The 17,490-nt window shown below is 35.4% G+C and overlaps 1 protein-coding gene across 3 annotated transcripts in view; it reads right to left on the reverse strand.

Moving 5' to 3' along the window:
* Positions 1 to 16,328, reverse strand: part of rtn2a (reticulon 2a) — a 32,243-nt gene extending 15,915 nt beyond the window's left edge. The window contains exons 1-4 of one of the 3 annotated variants that reach the window (XM_087283217.1): positions 16,191 to 16,328; positions 11,232 to 11,285; positions 10,654 to 11,139; positions 7,011 to 7,196 (exon numbers count right to left, since the gene is read on the reverse strand). In XM_087283217.1, the coding sequence (XP_087139343.1) occupies positions 7,011 to 7,196; positions 10,654 to 11,139; positions 11,232 to 11,285; positions 16,191 to 16,221 (757 nt within the window). In that variant the 5' untranslated portion in view covers positions 16,222 to 16,328. Of the gene's footprint in view, positions 1 to 5,107; positions 5,192 to 7,010; positions 7,197 to 10,653; positions 11,140 to 11,231; positions 11,286 to 16,190 lie in introns of those variants that run through there. The other 2 variants (NM_001029965.3, XM_087283218.1) reach the window with 2 other exon arrangements.
* Positions 16,329 to 17,490: the final 1,162 nt, after the last annotated feature.

Genomic DNA, 17,490 nt, shown 5'->3' on the forward strand with positions numbered 1-17,490 from the left:
GACACAATATGGACAATCATGGATAAAAATAATGTACCTACTTAAAAATATTGAATATGTTCAGTTTATAGACACAACATATTCTCCTAATCTCTTAAGACATCTATATAACCAGGCCAAAAACAAACAAATTATTTAAACATAAAAAAATAAGTCAATAATCCGATAACTATTTATATAGAGGTAATGCAGCTTTATTTTTATTTCTTGTACATTAGAACATGTTCTGTTTAACAGTATCATTTTCTGACTAAAAATGAAGACTATAATACTATTTACAGAAAATATACACTAAAAGGGACAGTTAACCCACAAACTATGGTTCCGAAAGGTGGTTCCAAACCATTTTCTTATTCTGTCGAACACAAATGAAGATATTTTGAAGAATGTTAGAAACTGGCAACCATTGACATCCATGGGAAAAACAAATAGTATAGAAGTAAATGTTTACAGGTGTCCAATATTTAAAAAACATTTCTTCTTCTATATTCAACAGAACAGAGAAACAGGTTTGTGTAAAGGTAGGCGTAAATGATGGCAGAATTTTCAGTTTTTCATGTCATATATTGTACTGTAGTCTACTATTGACATAATTTGAAGCATTAGATGACAAAAAAGTGTAATTAAGGACGTCAATATGTATTATATATTATATACAGTTAATTTCAGAATTATAAGAATTTCTAAACATAATAATTAATAACTCATCTCTAACAACTGATTTATTTTATCTGACAGTAAATAATAGATATATTATAAATAGATATTTTTAAAGACACAGCTATACAGCTTAAAGTGACATTTAAAACCTAACTATGTTAATTAGGTTAACTGGACAGGGGTGCATTTCCCAAAGCTATTGTTAGCCAACTAAGGTCGCAAGTTCCTTCATTGCAAAGTTTGTTGATTTGCCATTTTCCAAATCCGTCGCTCCAACGAACATTGTTAGAAACATAGTTTCTGGCTGTGTCTCCAGACACAATTTCCACTTATCCCCCATGCCCTATTCATTAAGAAAATCCTAACATTCAAAGTTGGAATTATTAAAAATAAAAAAGCATTAAGGTCATCTCTCTTAGATGTAATTTGCTTTCAAACTAATTTTCCAGTTCAGTTTTAGCGAACTTCATGTTTACAGTTGTGCTCCTTTCGCAGTGCACTTTGAAAACATTGATGTCATTTTGTAGATGTCATGTTATTTAAAAACGGAATTTATGTTACGTCTCCAAAGCTTGTACTGTGAAAATTTCTTTGCTCTGTTAAACATCATTTGGGAAATATCTATAAAAAAGAAGAAGAAAATCAAAGAGGGGCTAATAATTCTGTCTTCAACTGTATATAATAAACTGTATATCATTATATATTTATGCTTTGCAACCGAATTTTTACTAATGTGTAAGCATGTGTATGACCCATAAATAACTGTATTTGTATAGTTTGAGAGAGTTGTAAATCATCCAGTGTGCTAAAGTTGGATTTTAATTTGATTAACTTCTAGAACAATGGATAATGCAGAATTTTCAGTTACTGAACATGGTTGTAAAATGCATTAAAATAATAATTTGGACTAATGGCCTAGACTAAATAATTAACAACCACATAGCTCAAAATAGATAAGTCTTTAATGGTTTATTAAAAACAAATTGCCCTAAGAAGGATATGACTGTGTTTTTTTACGCCCCGAACCAAACATTTGCATTCAATAGATAGCTTTGTGGAACATATTACTCTATTGTAAACGTTTACAGCAGAAACATAGACATGGTTCTACTGTGGCTTATATGGAGTTAGTATAAGACAGGAGATGAGGTGGCACAGTAGTAAGGGTAAGCTGCTGTTTATAGGCTATATTCCTGCACAAGGATTGAAGAGATTAACTAGCTTTTCCCAAACCTTTGTTTGGAGCTTTGCTATAACAAACACCCATGCACAATGTTGCAATGAAAATATCAATACAGTGAGTTTAAATAACTGAAGAAAGGGATTGTAAGATTGTAATGGATTACATTGCAAATACTGGTAACACTTTAAAATAATATTATATTAGTTAACATTATAGTTCATTTACTGTATATACTAACATGAACAAGCAATTAGTACTACATTTATTATGGTATGTATGGTATTTGTTAGCATTAATGTTATTTAAGTAAAATAATGCTTGTTAGTGTTAACTCACTGTGCATTAACTAAATTCAATTTTCGATTTTAAAAATGCATTAGTTAATGTTGAACTATGTTGAACAGGTTATAACTGTTACAACCTGTGTGTTTTGTGACATTCTAGTAGTGTGATATTCTAGTAGTATTTATTGGTTTCAAAATGACACAAACAGAAGATAAATAATTACTAGTAAACCCATAGGACAATTACAGTTTTCATTAAAACCAATATAATTTCCATTTTAACTATTAAATTATTGCAAACAAATGCCGAAGCAGAATGTTGCAGTGAAAAATATTAATAAAGTAATTCAAAAACCATAGAACCATTATAAAACATTGTGTAATGTAAGGATGCTGTCAATGGAGGTGTGGATCCACATGCAGTTCTTTAATAATAAGAGTAGTGAGACAGGTAATGGTCAAAACAGGTGCAAAACAGTAGCATAAAGGTAATAAAAAATACGTGATCAGAGTATTGGCAAAAGATCAGGGTAGGCAACAAAGAGTCGAAACAGTTAAAGCAAGGATTGAAACACAGCAAGACAAACAAGGAACACGGCTTTGTAATGTTACATGGGTTAAAGCAAGACTCAGCAATGTGTGTTACGAGGAGAAGTGTATTTATAGTCAAATTAATGACTTACTGATAAGCTTCAGCAGCGTGTCTGTGTGTATGTCATCATGATGCGGAATAGGTGTGTATGAACAGGTAAAATGGGATTTGTAGTTGTTTTGGTGGCAGATTTCTCCAGCAGTCTCTGTGGACTACAGTGCTCAGCATATATAAGTACACCCCTTACAAATTCTTATAAATTTTAAATTTAATTAATTTTAAATAAGAAGCTATACAATATTATATTTGTGCATATACTTTAGATTAGTCAGTACTGAAGCCAAATCTGGAGCTTACCTAACAAAATAATTTATGATAAAAAGTACACCCAATTTTATATGTTATAGAAAAAAATATTAAATACAAATTTAAAAAATCAAGAGAAGCAAAAATAAATAAATAAATAAATAAAATAATAAATAAATAAATTTGGTTAAAATTTTGTAGATTGTATTTGTTGTAATATATTGATTGAATTTAATTATATTATCTTTCAATTTCTCAATATGTTTGGTGACTAAAATATTATTTTCATAATTATGTTTAATAAATCTGTTTTGTTTAAATGCACTAATAGAAATTGCCTAAGGGATAGAAATATTCGCTTTCAAAATTTGGCATACTCAGTTATGCTGAGCCCTGTAGATCGCTGGTGGTTGTGACAGAATCTAATGGATTACACTACAAACATCTTTAAAAACATTAAACACCATGGCATTTTAACCATTAAGTCCTATACATTTTTATGGATTGGAGTGTGTTTTGGGACATTTTTAATTAAGATTTATTTGGTTTTAACATGCCACCAATAGAGGACAAAAATACCAGTAGAAACCTAAAAAACCAATGCAGTTTCCATTAAAACCAAAATAATTTACACAAATTCCATAAATTCTGTAATGTTTCAATAGTTTTTATAAGCAGGGAATGCAGCATATAAGCCTGAATCAAAACTTCTATCGAGATATGAATCATCCAAGACAGAACCGAGCCATTGAGGCTAAATGAGTGGGTGGGTGGGTGGGTTTAAGTTATTGTTGACAGGGAGACAAACTGCAAGGCGTCTTTTGGGCTGACCTCGGCTATTTTTAGTCACTGTAGGAAGGAGGAGAAACTAAGAATTTAAAGTGGTCTCTTTAAGCACCTGCTGACAGCACTCAACCTGCATCCCATTGCCTATCAATCATCTCTGGGCTTCAAAAACTGTACAAAACATTGCTCTCAGTAAAGACTTACTAGACTTAAAGACTTCTCAATCAAAAACACTTCCTAGTGTTCTTAAAGGGGTTTCATTCACAGGGAAAACTCTCTGCATGTCGTCTAAAGGTGCTAGTATAAGCAGAGCGATAGCTCACAGGCTAATACCGTGGCTAATCCATTCAGAATTACCTCAGCGCTAATGCCATTCATGTCAGCGCTGAATGGTGGCCCTAGCAGCAGGTGGATGGACTATTTTTAACCTGAACGTAATGTGTAAGAGTCCTTTAGCTTCATACACAACTGTCTATTGTCATGGCAGGCCAGGTGGCCTGACTGACTTGTTTGACGTAGGTAGCTTAGCAAACTTGCGCAGCTTTAGCAATAGTGCTATCTGTATGTAAACAAACGCAAAGCTAATGATGTTACTAGTTAACCAAAGAAGTTCTGCAATGTCAGATTTAATAAAAATGATTAACAGATATATGTTCAGTGTTCACTTTTGATCAGAAAAGTTAGCAATAAAAGGATAACTTGTTTTATTGAATAACAGCTGAATTACAATCCAGACAAAGTATAATCCTGAAGGGTTTTTGTCTTAAGATAATGACCGTCTCATTACATTATCTCAGTTATTGCAAAGCTACTTGCTAAATAAATAAATAAATGGTTTTGAAATATTGATTATAGTTGAAGAAAGATGCCAGAGTTAAACAAGAGAGATGTGAAAAAAGCACTGCTATGTGGGACTTCAGTTGATTTGGTATTAGTTCAACAGTCATATAAACATTATATTTCAAATAGACATGTTGTTAATTTACATAGGTTTATATTTTACTTAAAATAAATATCCTCCTATCTCCTACCTATTTAAAGGTAAATTATCATTATGCCCACAAAGTACACATTGTATACACATAAACACCTACTATATAGGTGTAAATACATGATTTTATACTTATATTTGAATGAATGCTACTACATTTTCATTCATTCATACACAGTGCTTTGTCCCAAGCAATATCACACATACATGTATATCTTAGTCACATAATCAAAACAAATATATAAACCTGACTGAAATGACAGCATAGGATTTGACCCAACAATGTAAAAAGCCCAGTATCTTACCCTCACCTTTACTGCTCATTTTGGAGTCTTCATGGACCGATTCCTCTCTTGTCTGTGTCTATGTGTCCCTGATCTCTGAAACCCCTAAAGCTGTTTTTGGCTGGGTCTGCTCTGTCAGCAGCCCCCCTGGCCCAACAACCCAAAAATAAAGCTGCACAATTGTACCCGCCCCATTAAAGAAGACAGAGGCACTTAGACTGAGGATACCAATACACTCACTCACAAATATCTACATACATCTGCCTGGTGTAAGTTCAGTCAAGTTGAAACCATGACATATAGTAATACCACTGTAAATTGATAACATACACTATTAAAATAAAAGGAACTAACACAGACTTTTCACAGTGATGCTATTTTGGTTCTCTAATTTAGCAGTTCTTAAAATAACAATTCCATTTTAGTTATCTAAAGCATACTTTTCAGACAAGGTGGTACCCTAAGTTACTTTTTGAACATAGTGTCCCACAGTGCACTTGCAGCCAATCAAAAGTAATGGGCGTGTCTAGAAGATATATAAAAAGTTTTGATTGGGTCATGGGTATTTATATTTTGGTGTTCTCAAATATCAGCATCTTTTATAATTCAGTGTCTTAAGAAAGGTGATCATGAACCATTTTGATATTGAATTGAATTTATTTCAAAGCTGAAATTTGTTAAAATTTGTGAAAATTGCCTTCAATGTTGTCCAAGTTCTTAGCAATTCATATTACTAACGACAATGTAGAATAAATGATTGTTGTAATAAAATAGAAATATATATCTAATTTGTATTTGTATTTGTAAATTGTATTGTTGGCTATCTTGACAAATAGACCCATGGTTTTGTATAAAATAAAATAAAATTAAATTAAATATGAGAATGCCTTGATCTTTAATGATTTAATTAGGACAGTTAGGTCAGACTTTGATTAGACAAAAGTCTTGTCTCTTAACAGAAACAATGTAAAGTATAGAATAAAAAGTCATAAGCTTAGATGACTGGATCCATATATCTCTGCAATGACTAAAATAACTTATTAATAAAGTCATCTGGAATGGCAAAGAAGCATTCTTGCAGGAGTTCATCAAGATTCTTTGGATTCATGTTTAATGCCTCCTCCATCTTACCCCGAACATGCTCAATAATGTTCAAGTTTGGTGACTGGGCTGGCCAATCCTGGAGCACCAAACTTGACTGATTTCTATGAGAATTTTGGGTCCATGAATGTTCCAATAGGTCTTCTGCAGTATTTGTGATGGTTGGGATAGCAAATTATTCACCTGAAAAATCTACCTTCTGCTACTAGTAAAGCTATTATTTGTTGATCGACTACAAGACTTTTGTCAGGTAGTGTACAATATCATGTTTTTAGTCATTGTTACCATTGACAGGTTATACTTGTGTCTGCTTGACCAGTGTTCATAGGCCCTGCTGTAAGAGCACTGGCTAAGTGAATAATGCCTATAATGTAGGTTTTGGCAGATCTTGATAATTAATATTCAACAGTGCACTATAGCAGCATTTTACCACCACCCTTCTAACCTCCATGATGGAAATGTATGCCATCCGTAATGGATGTGGGGTGTACAGCACATGCAGACAGCATGACTCTGCTTTCACTGCTCTGTGAAGAATAATGAAGACGCACTGGCCAGAAATCCACTCAGCCTATTATAGAAACAGCCCCTGGAGTGCATTACCATGGCAATGGAAACTGTACTCTCCAATAAAACGTAAGCATTTGTGTTAGCATGTGGGAAGCCTGTGCTGCCCGTGAATGACAGAAACCATATCCCCAGGATCTGCTTTACATATTGACATATTGAGTAATGAATTGCTGTCAGAAACTAGAAAAATGTGTCACTCAAGCAATCAGGGAGAATCAGATTAATGCTCTTGAGAAGAGAAGTGCAGTCTAACCTGCTATCTGGATGTGAATGGTTGGTCCCTCTGATAGGCTGAGACTCGAGAACCACTGCTTGCAGGTCTGCTCTTCCTGAGTGTTTGGACCAACGGAAGGAGGCATTGTGTGTGACGCTTCCGCCGTCTGCAGAGTGGCTGTGGTTTCCGTGGCAACAGCAGGGTCTGATGCGGGAAGCTGCGGTACTGCCAAGATAATCCGCAATTATTCATCAAATATTTATTTTTAATGATTTATTCAAAAGATTAAACAAAATAATCAAGGATTTTTAATAAATATATACATAACATAAAATATTAGGTTAAACATCACATATAAAAGAGCATTTTAAGCATATTACAGCATGACTGAGTACACCATCTCACAAATAGCTTCTATAGGATGCTTTACAATAATATATTTGTGTATATGCATCAGATTAATCAGTGTCAAAGCCCAAACTGAAACAAATCTAACAATAAATAAATAAACAAATAGATAAATAAAAAGATTGAATAAATGAATAAATAAATAAATAGATAAAAGAATGAATAAATAAATAAATAAATAAATGAATGAATGAATGAATGAATAAATGAATAAATAAATAAATAAATAAATAATGAATGAATAAATAAGTAAATAAATAAATAAATAAATAAATAAATAAATAAATAAATAAATAAATAAATAAATGAATGAATGAATGAATGAATGAATGAATGAATAAAGGTCACATTCCAGAAATTACTACACCCAAATTGGAAATTATTAATTAAACATTTAATTAACAGGAACAATCATAAGAAACATTAAATTTTGATGAAATTTTGTAATTTGTCATTTTTTTCAATCTTTTTTTTTTTGAGTTTAATTGAATTATCTTTCTATCCCGAAAGATGTTAGGTGACCAAACTCTTATTTTAATAGGCATAACTGTTCATTAAAAAATGAAAATGTGTTTAAATGCATCGAACTATATTGGCTCTATTTACTGAGAATTTGATAAAACTATTAATTTATGGTGTATTCATTTATGCTGAGCACTGTATACACAGCACTGTATACAAGCCTAAAAAATGTTAATAACATACAGTATTTACAAAAGAGCACTGATGAAAATTAGATGCAATGGTTTGGTGGTGTTTTCTGTAGCAAGAGTTTGGCATTTTATAAAATATTATGACAGAGTGAATGCAAACAATTATCAGAAGCTCCTATACTGTAGGTACATGTGGTTCTTAATAGGTGTCCTAACATTTTATCCTACCCATCAGATTATGCTACCAACACTGTATTTGAATGGTTCTGAGGTTGGGGTTAGGGATTATGTAAGTTAGGGTGATATTACAGCTTCATATCACACTACTCCACATTGAATTTACACTAGTAGCAAAATCTGATGGGTAGCATATTGCATAATCAAAATGTGCTACATACTTTTTGAATGGGAGGTAGGACAATTAGACAAGATAGGGCACCAGCATTCATCACTCAGACTACCTTTACACACAATGTAGCCAAAAAACACCAAAACATTTTTCCCTTGATAAAAAAATTATCCTTTTCAAATCTCTCCAATTGTACACATGTAAAAATGGCTAACAATTATGTATTGTATATGCCAGGCCAGTATTTGTCTGATCACCTTGTTAGAAAACAGTACCTGTAGGAAAGTGAAGATAGAATTTGCTGTGCATGATGCATCTCCCTTTTGGCTTGTAATGTGAGGTAAATCCACACTTTGCAACAGAAGTGTTAGAAACAGTACCACATACTCCACTATATATGTATGTGTACACATACAAGACAATGGCAGAGTCTTAAAAAACGTACACTTTTTTTCAAATTTATGCATTTTCAGTCCCAAAAACACTGTTGCCATGTAAATAAAAATGCCAGCCCAGAGTCCTGATGTAAACTTGATAGAAAATCTCAGCAAAATCTTTGGGAACAAAGTTTATACTACAGTGACCACTTTTTTGTAGTATTATCAGGGCTTAACTTGTGCCAGAACACGCAGGCACCTCATTATAACAATGCCCCTCCTCAACCTCCCTTCTCCCTCATCCGCTGTTCACTTCCTCTTTATTCCTTGACCCTGCAACCCAGGGGTGTCAAACGCAATTCCTAGAGGGCCGAAGCCCTGCACAGTTTAGTTCCAACCCTGCTCCAACACACTTACCTGTATAGGATTCAAACAAGCCTGAAGAACTCAATTAGTTTGATCAGGTGTGTTTAATTAGGGTTGGAACTAAACTGTGCAGAGCTGCGGCTTTTTTGGATCTGAGTTTGACACCTGTGCTGCAACCCATCTTCACTGACATCTGCTACAACCCCGCCCCGCTCACTTTTTCAGTGACACCCCTCCGCTATCCACCGCACCAACACAAACACACACACACACACACACACACACACACACACATATATATATATATATATATATATATATATATATATATATATATATATATATATATATGTATATGTATATATGTATATAAGTATACAACAAGAGCAAGGTCCGCTAACGTTCAGATTTTTGTACTTGAGCGTTTCGCGCAAAATAAGCGATACACGAGTTAAGTGTGCCATTTGCGCGAATTGTGCCGCAGGATGTCTATTTGCTTTTTTGCCTTGACTTAACATGTAAATTACTCGCGCTTGATGCTTCTTCTGTGTCTGGCTTGAACGCAAAATTACAGCCTCACTCTTGTGTATTACTCCGCCCACATAGAATGACAGCAGTTCGACAAATATTGCTGCTTTTGGACAACACAATGTACTTTTGAGGCTTTTTTAGTTGAGATGTAGTTATTTAGATTACAGTTTATTTATAAGGATAGTTCCTATTTTACATATTTATAATTTTGCCGATTCAGCACGTCAGCATCCATCAGTCCGTCATACTGAGCAGAGCAAAGACTGTTGACGCTCCGCCACAAGATGGCGACAGAAACCGCATAATAAGCTCTTAGAGGAGAAGAACTCGGCATAATTTCAAACCACAGCTGATCAAATCAATAAAAATTGGTAAGTGACTTTCTAAGTTGGTCTCTCTTTTGCATGTTGTAGTGCTGTATTTATACCATAGAATTCTGGTAGTGTTTGCTTTGGCTTTTTCGCGGTGATATACTGTGATATCCCGATTGCAACAGAGAAATACTGGGAAATGTCTCTAGAGTGTTGGCATTTCATGCCATTCAGCCTTATAATCTTAAAATGTGAGCAAAATCTTGTTTTGTCATCACTTTAGATATTACGCAAGAGAATCATTCAAATACTAGCTCTAAAGTGACATTGGTAAATTAGTAAGTTTTTGCCTTTCTGACGTCAGCTGCAGATTTTGAGACTCTCCATGTTTGATTTTTCTTTTTTATATACACAATTATGTTGTTGAAGTGTTGTATAAATGCAGTATAACACTCATAGCAGTGCGATATGGCTGTATATCATCACTGATGGGACAGTACCCTTATGATTTTGCTCATATATATAAAATGATTGCCACATTGCTAATGTTTTGAATTAACTTCCATGTCACAATCAAACTCTTCCCATCAGAAATCTATCCTTAAAAGCAAGTCATTGTCTATTTTGAACAAATATAACCTAATCTAACCTGCACACATGCAAATATGGCGGTAATTTAAAGAGCACCTGTTATTTGCTCTTCTTGATGACTGCATGTTAAGTTGTAACTTTGGATGCCTGAGATCTTCTCCGCTGTGTCCCAAGTCCCTGTGTCTTTATCCTGAAGCGTCTCCAGACTCTGTGTCTCTACAGTCCACATCTGGCTCTCCTCCTCCACGTCTCCCTCCCCGTCTAGAGTCAAGAAGGCATGAGGGTCCCACTCGACAGCGGGCGAGTCTGGAGGTGGCTGTGTCTCCAGAGTATCCGTGCGGTGCAGTGACCCGCGGCCGCTCCTCGGCCCAGTCCTGCGCCGCCCTGAGTCTCTCCGTGATGTGCCATCGCTCTCTGAGAAGGCAATGTAGGAGAAGGTGAGCTCAAATGAGTTCTGACGTGGCGTCCCCCATACAGATGAGCTGCTGAGACATGCATCGTCATCCTCCAGGCCTTCATCATCCTCGTCTGACCATTCTCGGGCCGTCTGCAGCTCGGGGAAGTCAGACTCCTCATTTCCACCTGAGTGAACAGGGTGTGTGTTTATGACTGTGCTATAATAAATGTGGATATCAAGGCATGACCTTTAAAAATACTGTATTTGAAAATATTACCATCTGAGCAAGGAGGAGTGGAGTCAGGTGTTGAGTTCACTGTGCCAAATTCCTCTGAAAGCAAAAAAGCATTTATGAGACTCAATATTAAAGAATCACTTGTCATCTAATTAAGAAAAAGGTTTCAGTCAAGGTACTAAGATATCTCACCTTGGACAACAAAACCAGTAAAAAGGGTCGATTTTTGGAAAGTGAGTATTATACATCATCAGCTGACTAAATAATTTTTCCATTGTTGTTTGTTAAGACTACACACTATTTGGCTGAGATATAACTGTTCGAAAATCAAAAGAAAAAAATTACATTGCCCAAATTACCTTTAAAATTGTCAAAATAAGCTCAAATCAATGAATATTACTGATTGAGAATTAGATTTTGATATATTTTAGTTTAACTCTGTTTTGGGTGTTACATATTAGACCAGGGGTGTCCAAACTCAGTCCTGGAGGGCTGGTGTTCTGCTGACTTCAGCTCTAACTTGCTCCGACACACCTGTCAGGAAGTTTCTAGTATATCTAGGAAGAGCTTAATAAGTTAGTTCAGGGGTGTTTGATTAGGGTTATAGCTAAACTCTTCAGAACACTGGCCCTCCAGGACTGAGTTTGGACACCCCTGTGTTAGACAGAGAGCCACAGCACCAAATACAAGGAATCGGTAGACAACAACTGCTCCAATCTAGCAGCAGAACACAATTAGCTCACATTTTCTTTCTCTCTGAATCAAGCAATACAACATATTCTTGCATTGACCCACTTAAGCCCACTCACTGGCAACTACTGTATAGTTGCCAAAGTTCATACAGTAGCTGTTATTTTCCTTTTATGAGTAAATTTCTACATGTTATACATGTGTAATTTCTCAATGACATGCAAGAAAAACAATCAAACAAAAGATTTCAGGAAATAAAAAGGAGCTCATTTACTTCCTGTCATGTGAGGCTTTCAACTTCCTACTAATTTCAGGATGCAAAGCAAACCCTCCCAATTAAGGGCAATGTCCATGTTACTAAAAGCCAGAACCTAGCTCTCTGCAACTCTCGCATGGTCACCCACTGCAGCTAAGCAGGGCTGCGCCCAGTCAGTACCTGGATGGGAGACCACATGGGAAAGCGAGGTTGCTGCCGGAAGTGGTGTTAGTGAGGCCAGCAGGGGGTGCCCAACCTGTGGTCCGTGTGGGTCCTAATGCCCAACTATAGTGATGGGAACTCTATACTGCTCAGTGAGCACTGTCTTTCGGATGAGATATTAAACCGGGGTCTTGACTCTCTTTGGTCATTAAAAACCTCAGGATGTCCTTTGAAAAAGAGTAGGGGTTTTATTCCGGCATCCTGGCCAAATTTCCCCACTGGCCTCTGTCCATCATGGCCTCCTTACATCCCCATATCATAATTGGCTTCATCACTTTGTCTCATCTCCACCAATCAGATGGTGTGTGGTCTGGCGCAAAATGGCTGCCGTCGCGTCATCCAGGTGGATGCTGCACACTGGTGGTGGATGAGGAGAGCATAAATCAAATCAAGTTTGAAATCAAGTATAATCATATACGTGTGTGTGTGTGTTTGTGTGTGTGTGCGTGTGTGTGTGTGTGTGTGTGTGTGTGTGGACGAACAGCCAAACCATGTAGAAAAAGCAACGATTTAGACAATACCCATGTCTGTCTGGACAGCTGAGCTTAAGGTTGTGACTGCATTTGGTTGTAGTTTTGTGTTGTGTTTTCACAGCAGGAGTTCATTATTCTCTGTGTTCTTTTAAATCTTTGTTGGAGAGGGAACAGTAAAGCCTGATTTATACTTCTGCGTCAAAAGACCGGCGTAACCCACGGCGCAGGCAACGCGCGTGGCTGTGCATTTATACTTCTGCGCGCTGTCTCTGCCGGTCTGCATTAACACTTCCGAAACGCTAGTTGGCAGTGAGGTGTAAATGTTCCTCTGTGTCAAGTTTCTTCGCTACTTTTTTGCATTTCCTGAACACTTCCGGGATGTACAAGTGGCTCAAACTCGCTCATTTTGAGGCAGGAACCGGCGGACGTGCAACAACTTTAACTATGAGGTAAACACATAACAAAACTTTCCATCCGGAGCTCCTTCACGGGACTCCACACTTGTAAACAATCGCTCGCGCGGCGTCGCGCCATTCGCGCGCCTCTCGGTCCCGCCCAGACTCGTCAGCGCTACCAAGCCGACCAATCACAGAGCTTATGCTACGCGTCGTTGCGACGTGTAGTTACATTTTTTGAGAGGTGCACGTCAGTGACGGCGATGGCCACGGCGAAGGGCTATGCGTCAGCGCCGTAGCATACGCCGGTGTTTGACGCAGAAGTATAAATCAGGCTTAAGAGGTTTATTTTACTCTCACGGTTTTGTGTGTTTACTTTGAAGTAAAGATATCAATTATTTTTAAATAGAGTATTATGAGAGCAAAAAAAATAAAAATAAAAAATAAAAAATACATAAAAAATAAATAAATAAACATTAAACAAGCCCAATAACCTTGACTTATTAACTTAATAACATATTATTTCCCAATTAACCATTATTTATGTACTTACAAAGTATTTTGCCTACCTTGCTTATTTATCTCTTGAAAAATATGTTTTGTTTGGTTGAATCTAGAGACCTGCATGTTTATGTTGATATATATATATATATATATATATATATATATATATATATATATATATATATATATATATATATATATATATATATATATATATATATATACAAAACAAAACCATCAACATGAAAATTGCCTTTATTTGGGAAGGTTTGCCCCCATTTTGCATCCTGGAATTAGGAAGTTAAAAGCTCCATGTGACAGGAAGTAAATCAATTTCTTATTTTCTTTACTGACATTATTTTTTTGGTTGTTTGCTTGCATGCCATTGAGAAATTAGACATGGATAACATGTAAAAAAAAAACAAACAAACTTTAAAATAAAAGTGGCAACTATAAACTTCGACAACTAAAGATGCCATCTGGCTTAAATGGGAATACACTGAAACCCTAATAAGCTTACTGAACAAAATTAATTGAGTAAACTCATTGCCTCAATTTAATTATATTTAATTACATTATAATTATTCATCATAATGTGAATAAAAGGCTATTATTTTTGTAAAAAAAATATTTTAAAATGTTTTCATAGTATATTATTACACACACACACACACACACACACACACACACACATACACACACGTGAAATTGTTGACTGAATTAAATTAATTGAGTAAACTTGTTGCTTCAATTTATTTGAGTAATGGTGTCTCCCAAAACTTGCATATTTAACATATTTATGTAACTTGCTGGTTTTGTAGACCATACTTAAATTGTTCAGTTCACCAAACTTAGTTCTGAGTTTTGGGAGATTCCAATTCTCAAATAAATTGAGGCAACGAGTTTACTCAATTAATTTAATTCAGTCAACTTTTTCATGTGTGTACATGCGTAAAAATATACTATGAAATTTTTTTAAATAATGTTTAAATAATATTTAACAAAGAATAAGTAGCCATTTATTTACATTATTATGAATAACTATACCTGAGGCCATTTGTTTTCTGATTTAAAAAAGACCTTGTACCTAAAAGGTTGCACATATTAGAATTTTACAGTCAAGACTATTTGATTATATTTTGAGCTCACTACACTTGAAATCTTGAGTTTATGCATTTTCATGGTACATAAGTTAAATCAACTCACTTTTTAAGTGATATAACCAAAATGCTAAATTTTTAAGTTATTTTCAGTCAACTTTACTTAATTATTTAAGTAAATATAACATTAGGGTTTACAGTGTATATAATCTGATTTAAATCCATACTTTGAAACACATCTGCTATACTAATTAAAACGAATTGTTTCATGTCGATCAAACAGTTCCTGCTAAGAATAAACTGTACAGTGCCTCAGCCAGCTCATGTCTATTTGAATATTATGGAGGTCCGTCCATAAAAAAGACCTGAGATAATAAACTCAGAGCCTCCATTTCACATTGGGATGACTGATACAAACCAATAGACAGACCTTTAGATCTTTAATTGAGAAATCTCCTTTGCTTTGCTAAAATATAATTATGAGATTAGAATTTTTGTTGTAGGCTATAGAAAATGTATTTAATGCTAGTTTAATATATTAGTATTAATTGCTATGTTGCATATCCTGTGTTAAAAAAACCATTAAGCATGGCAAGATATCATTTTGTATTTTTTTCTTTTATTTATTTTTTATTTATTTGTTTTTTTCTAGGGATCTCAAAGAAGAGTTATTGTTGGTTTAAGTGAACAGATTTATGTGTACAAAATGTCCAATGTGTGTTAATATTTATTTTATGAAAGCAGCTATGCTGATAAAGAACCTTTTGTGAGAGTGAATATTGGCAAAACCCTTCAAAAAAAGCAATATTAAGCCATGTAGCACATGTTAATTTACTTTAATTCTTTTGTTTTTTGTGATTTGTCAACCCTTTTTCTTTTTATAATTGAATCATAATATTGTGTATATGTTTTACTAAAATTACACCCAATCTAAATAGTTAAATACACAGAATAAATTCAACAACATCCTTCAGACATATGGAAAGCAATAGATCTTACAATCTATTAAGTCGTACAGTATTACATTTGTTGTAACCTTGATATAATCTGCTGTAATCAGCAGTATTCAGTGTTTACACTCACACACAGTAGCACAAATTAGACAACTGTTACACCAAACCACAGCAAACGATTGCTAACAGCAAACACATATCACACAAAATACATTAGCTCACAACACAAGAGTCATGCAGATGCAGCACACACGAGCTCAGAGCGAGTACACACTGCAACATCAGCAAAACAGACAAGTGAATGAATGAGAGCTGGAGCAACACACAACCCAGATCAAGCATCAGACACAAAGCATCAACACGACAGCCATATACAGAGAGGCGTGAGGAAATAAAGGCTGGACTCACTGCAGTGGGAGAACCCTAAAACCTGACCCATGCTCCATCAAGGCACCGCTGGGCCCATCCAGTCTGGAGTCCCCCTCTCCCTGTATTAAATCTGCCTCTCGCTGTGTGCTCTTCATGCACCCCTCCCTCATTTAGTGCACTGCTGCTGGCCTCTCTCTCAGTCTCCTTCTCCCTCTCTCTCTCATTTTTCATCGCGCGGCCCCTCCCAGATTCACTCGCTCGCTCTTTCTCTGCTGCAGCCAATAGATGCTGGATGGAGAGAACTGACTGCATGTGTGTGTGTGCGTTTATGTGGTTTACAAGAAAAATCGTGTTTATATGGTATACACAAATGTATAATGACATTGGTTTGACCTAGTTGTACTCTATTATGCTGGTTCACAAGGACAATCCCTGTCTTTGTAATTCAAAACATTTAAAAATCACATTTAATGGGATCTATTGATACTCAATATTTGCTACAGGTTTCCTGTGAGTGTTTGGTTTAGATGTAGGGGTAGGGCAAAACCATATAATAAGTGGTTTTAGCGGCATAAAATACATTACGCCTATGGAGAGTCCTCATAAATCATATATACAAGTAGGTGTGTGTGTGAGTGATGTCAGTATGAGTGCATCCATGTGTGTGCTGCTCATCTCTGCCTGCACTCTGCCAACTTAGATCAGCATCTTCTTTAGGTCTGTCCACTTGCTTTAACTAGCATAAATATGACTTGACCTTGAAATGACATGTTTTTATTGTTATATTATTATAATTAATATGTTACATATGTATAGTTAAAGTGCTCTTATCCTTATATATTTTAACTATTTCTAAGAAAATATGTATAATAAAAAAATAATAAAAAATCCATGCTCAAAAACTATTTAATTTTCTTAAAATCTTCTTAGGAGCATCTCTTTTTTTCCGCAGTGTATGAAATGGTTGGTTTTAGAATCCTGAATCTCTAAATTTCTACTCTCTTATGCTGTGTTCACACCAGACGCAGTACACATGGATAAATCGCACAATTCTTGCGTAACTCGATTCTCGTAAATCGATCGAAAATTCACTGAGCAAAAGACACTGATTTGTGGGATGGGCAGGGCTTCTGCCTGCCCGGTGACTGTAGCTTCATTGCTAAATGGCTAACATGGATCTTATTAAGAGAATAGTTGCGTTTATGTGCTTCATCGATTTGCTTGGAGCAGTGTCAGAGCCCGCTAGATCCTTTCAGAGGTGCACCCAGCTCTGTGAGCTCATAAACTTAACCTGGATGATGGCAGCTTTCAGCGGTGCTTCCGACTAAGCCGAGACCAG

Source organism: Danio rerio, chromosome 15, assembly GCF_052040795.2.
Source record: "Danio rerio strain M-AB ecotype USA chromosome 15, GRCz13ab, whole genome shotgun sequence".
Classification (NCBI taxonomy): Eukaryota; Metazoa; Chordata; class Actinopteri; order Cypriniformes; family Danionidae; genus Danio; species Danio rerio.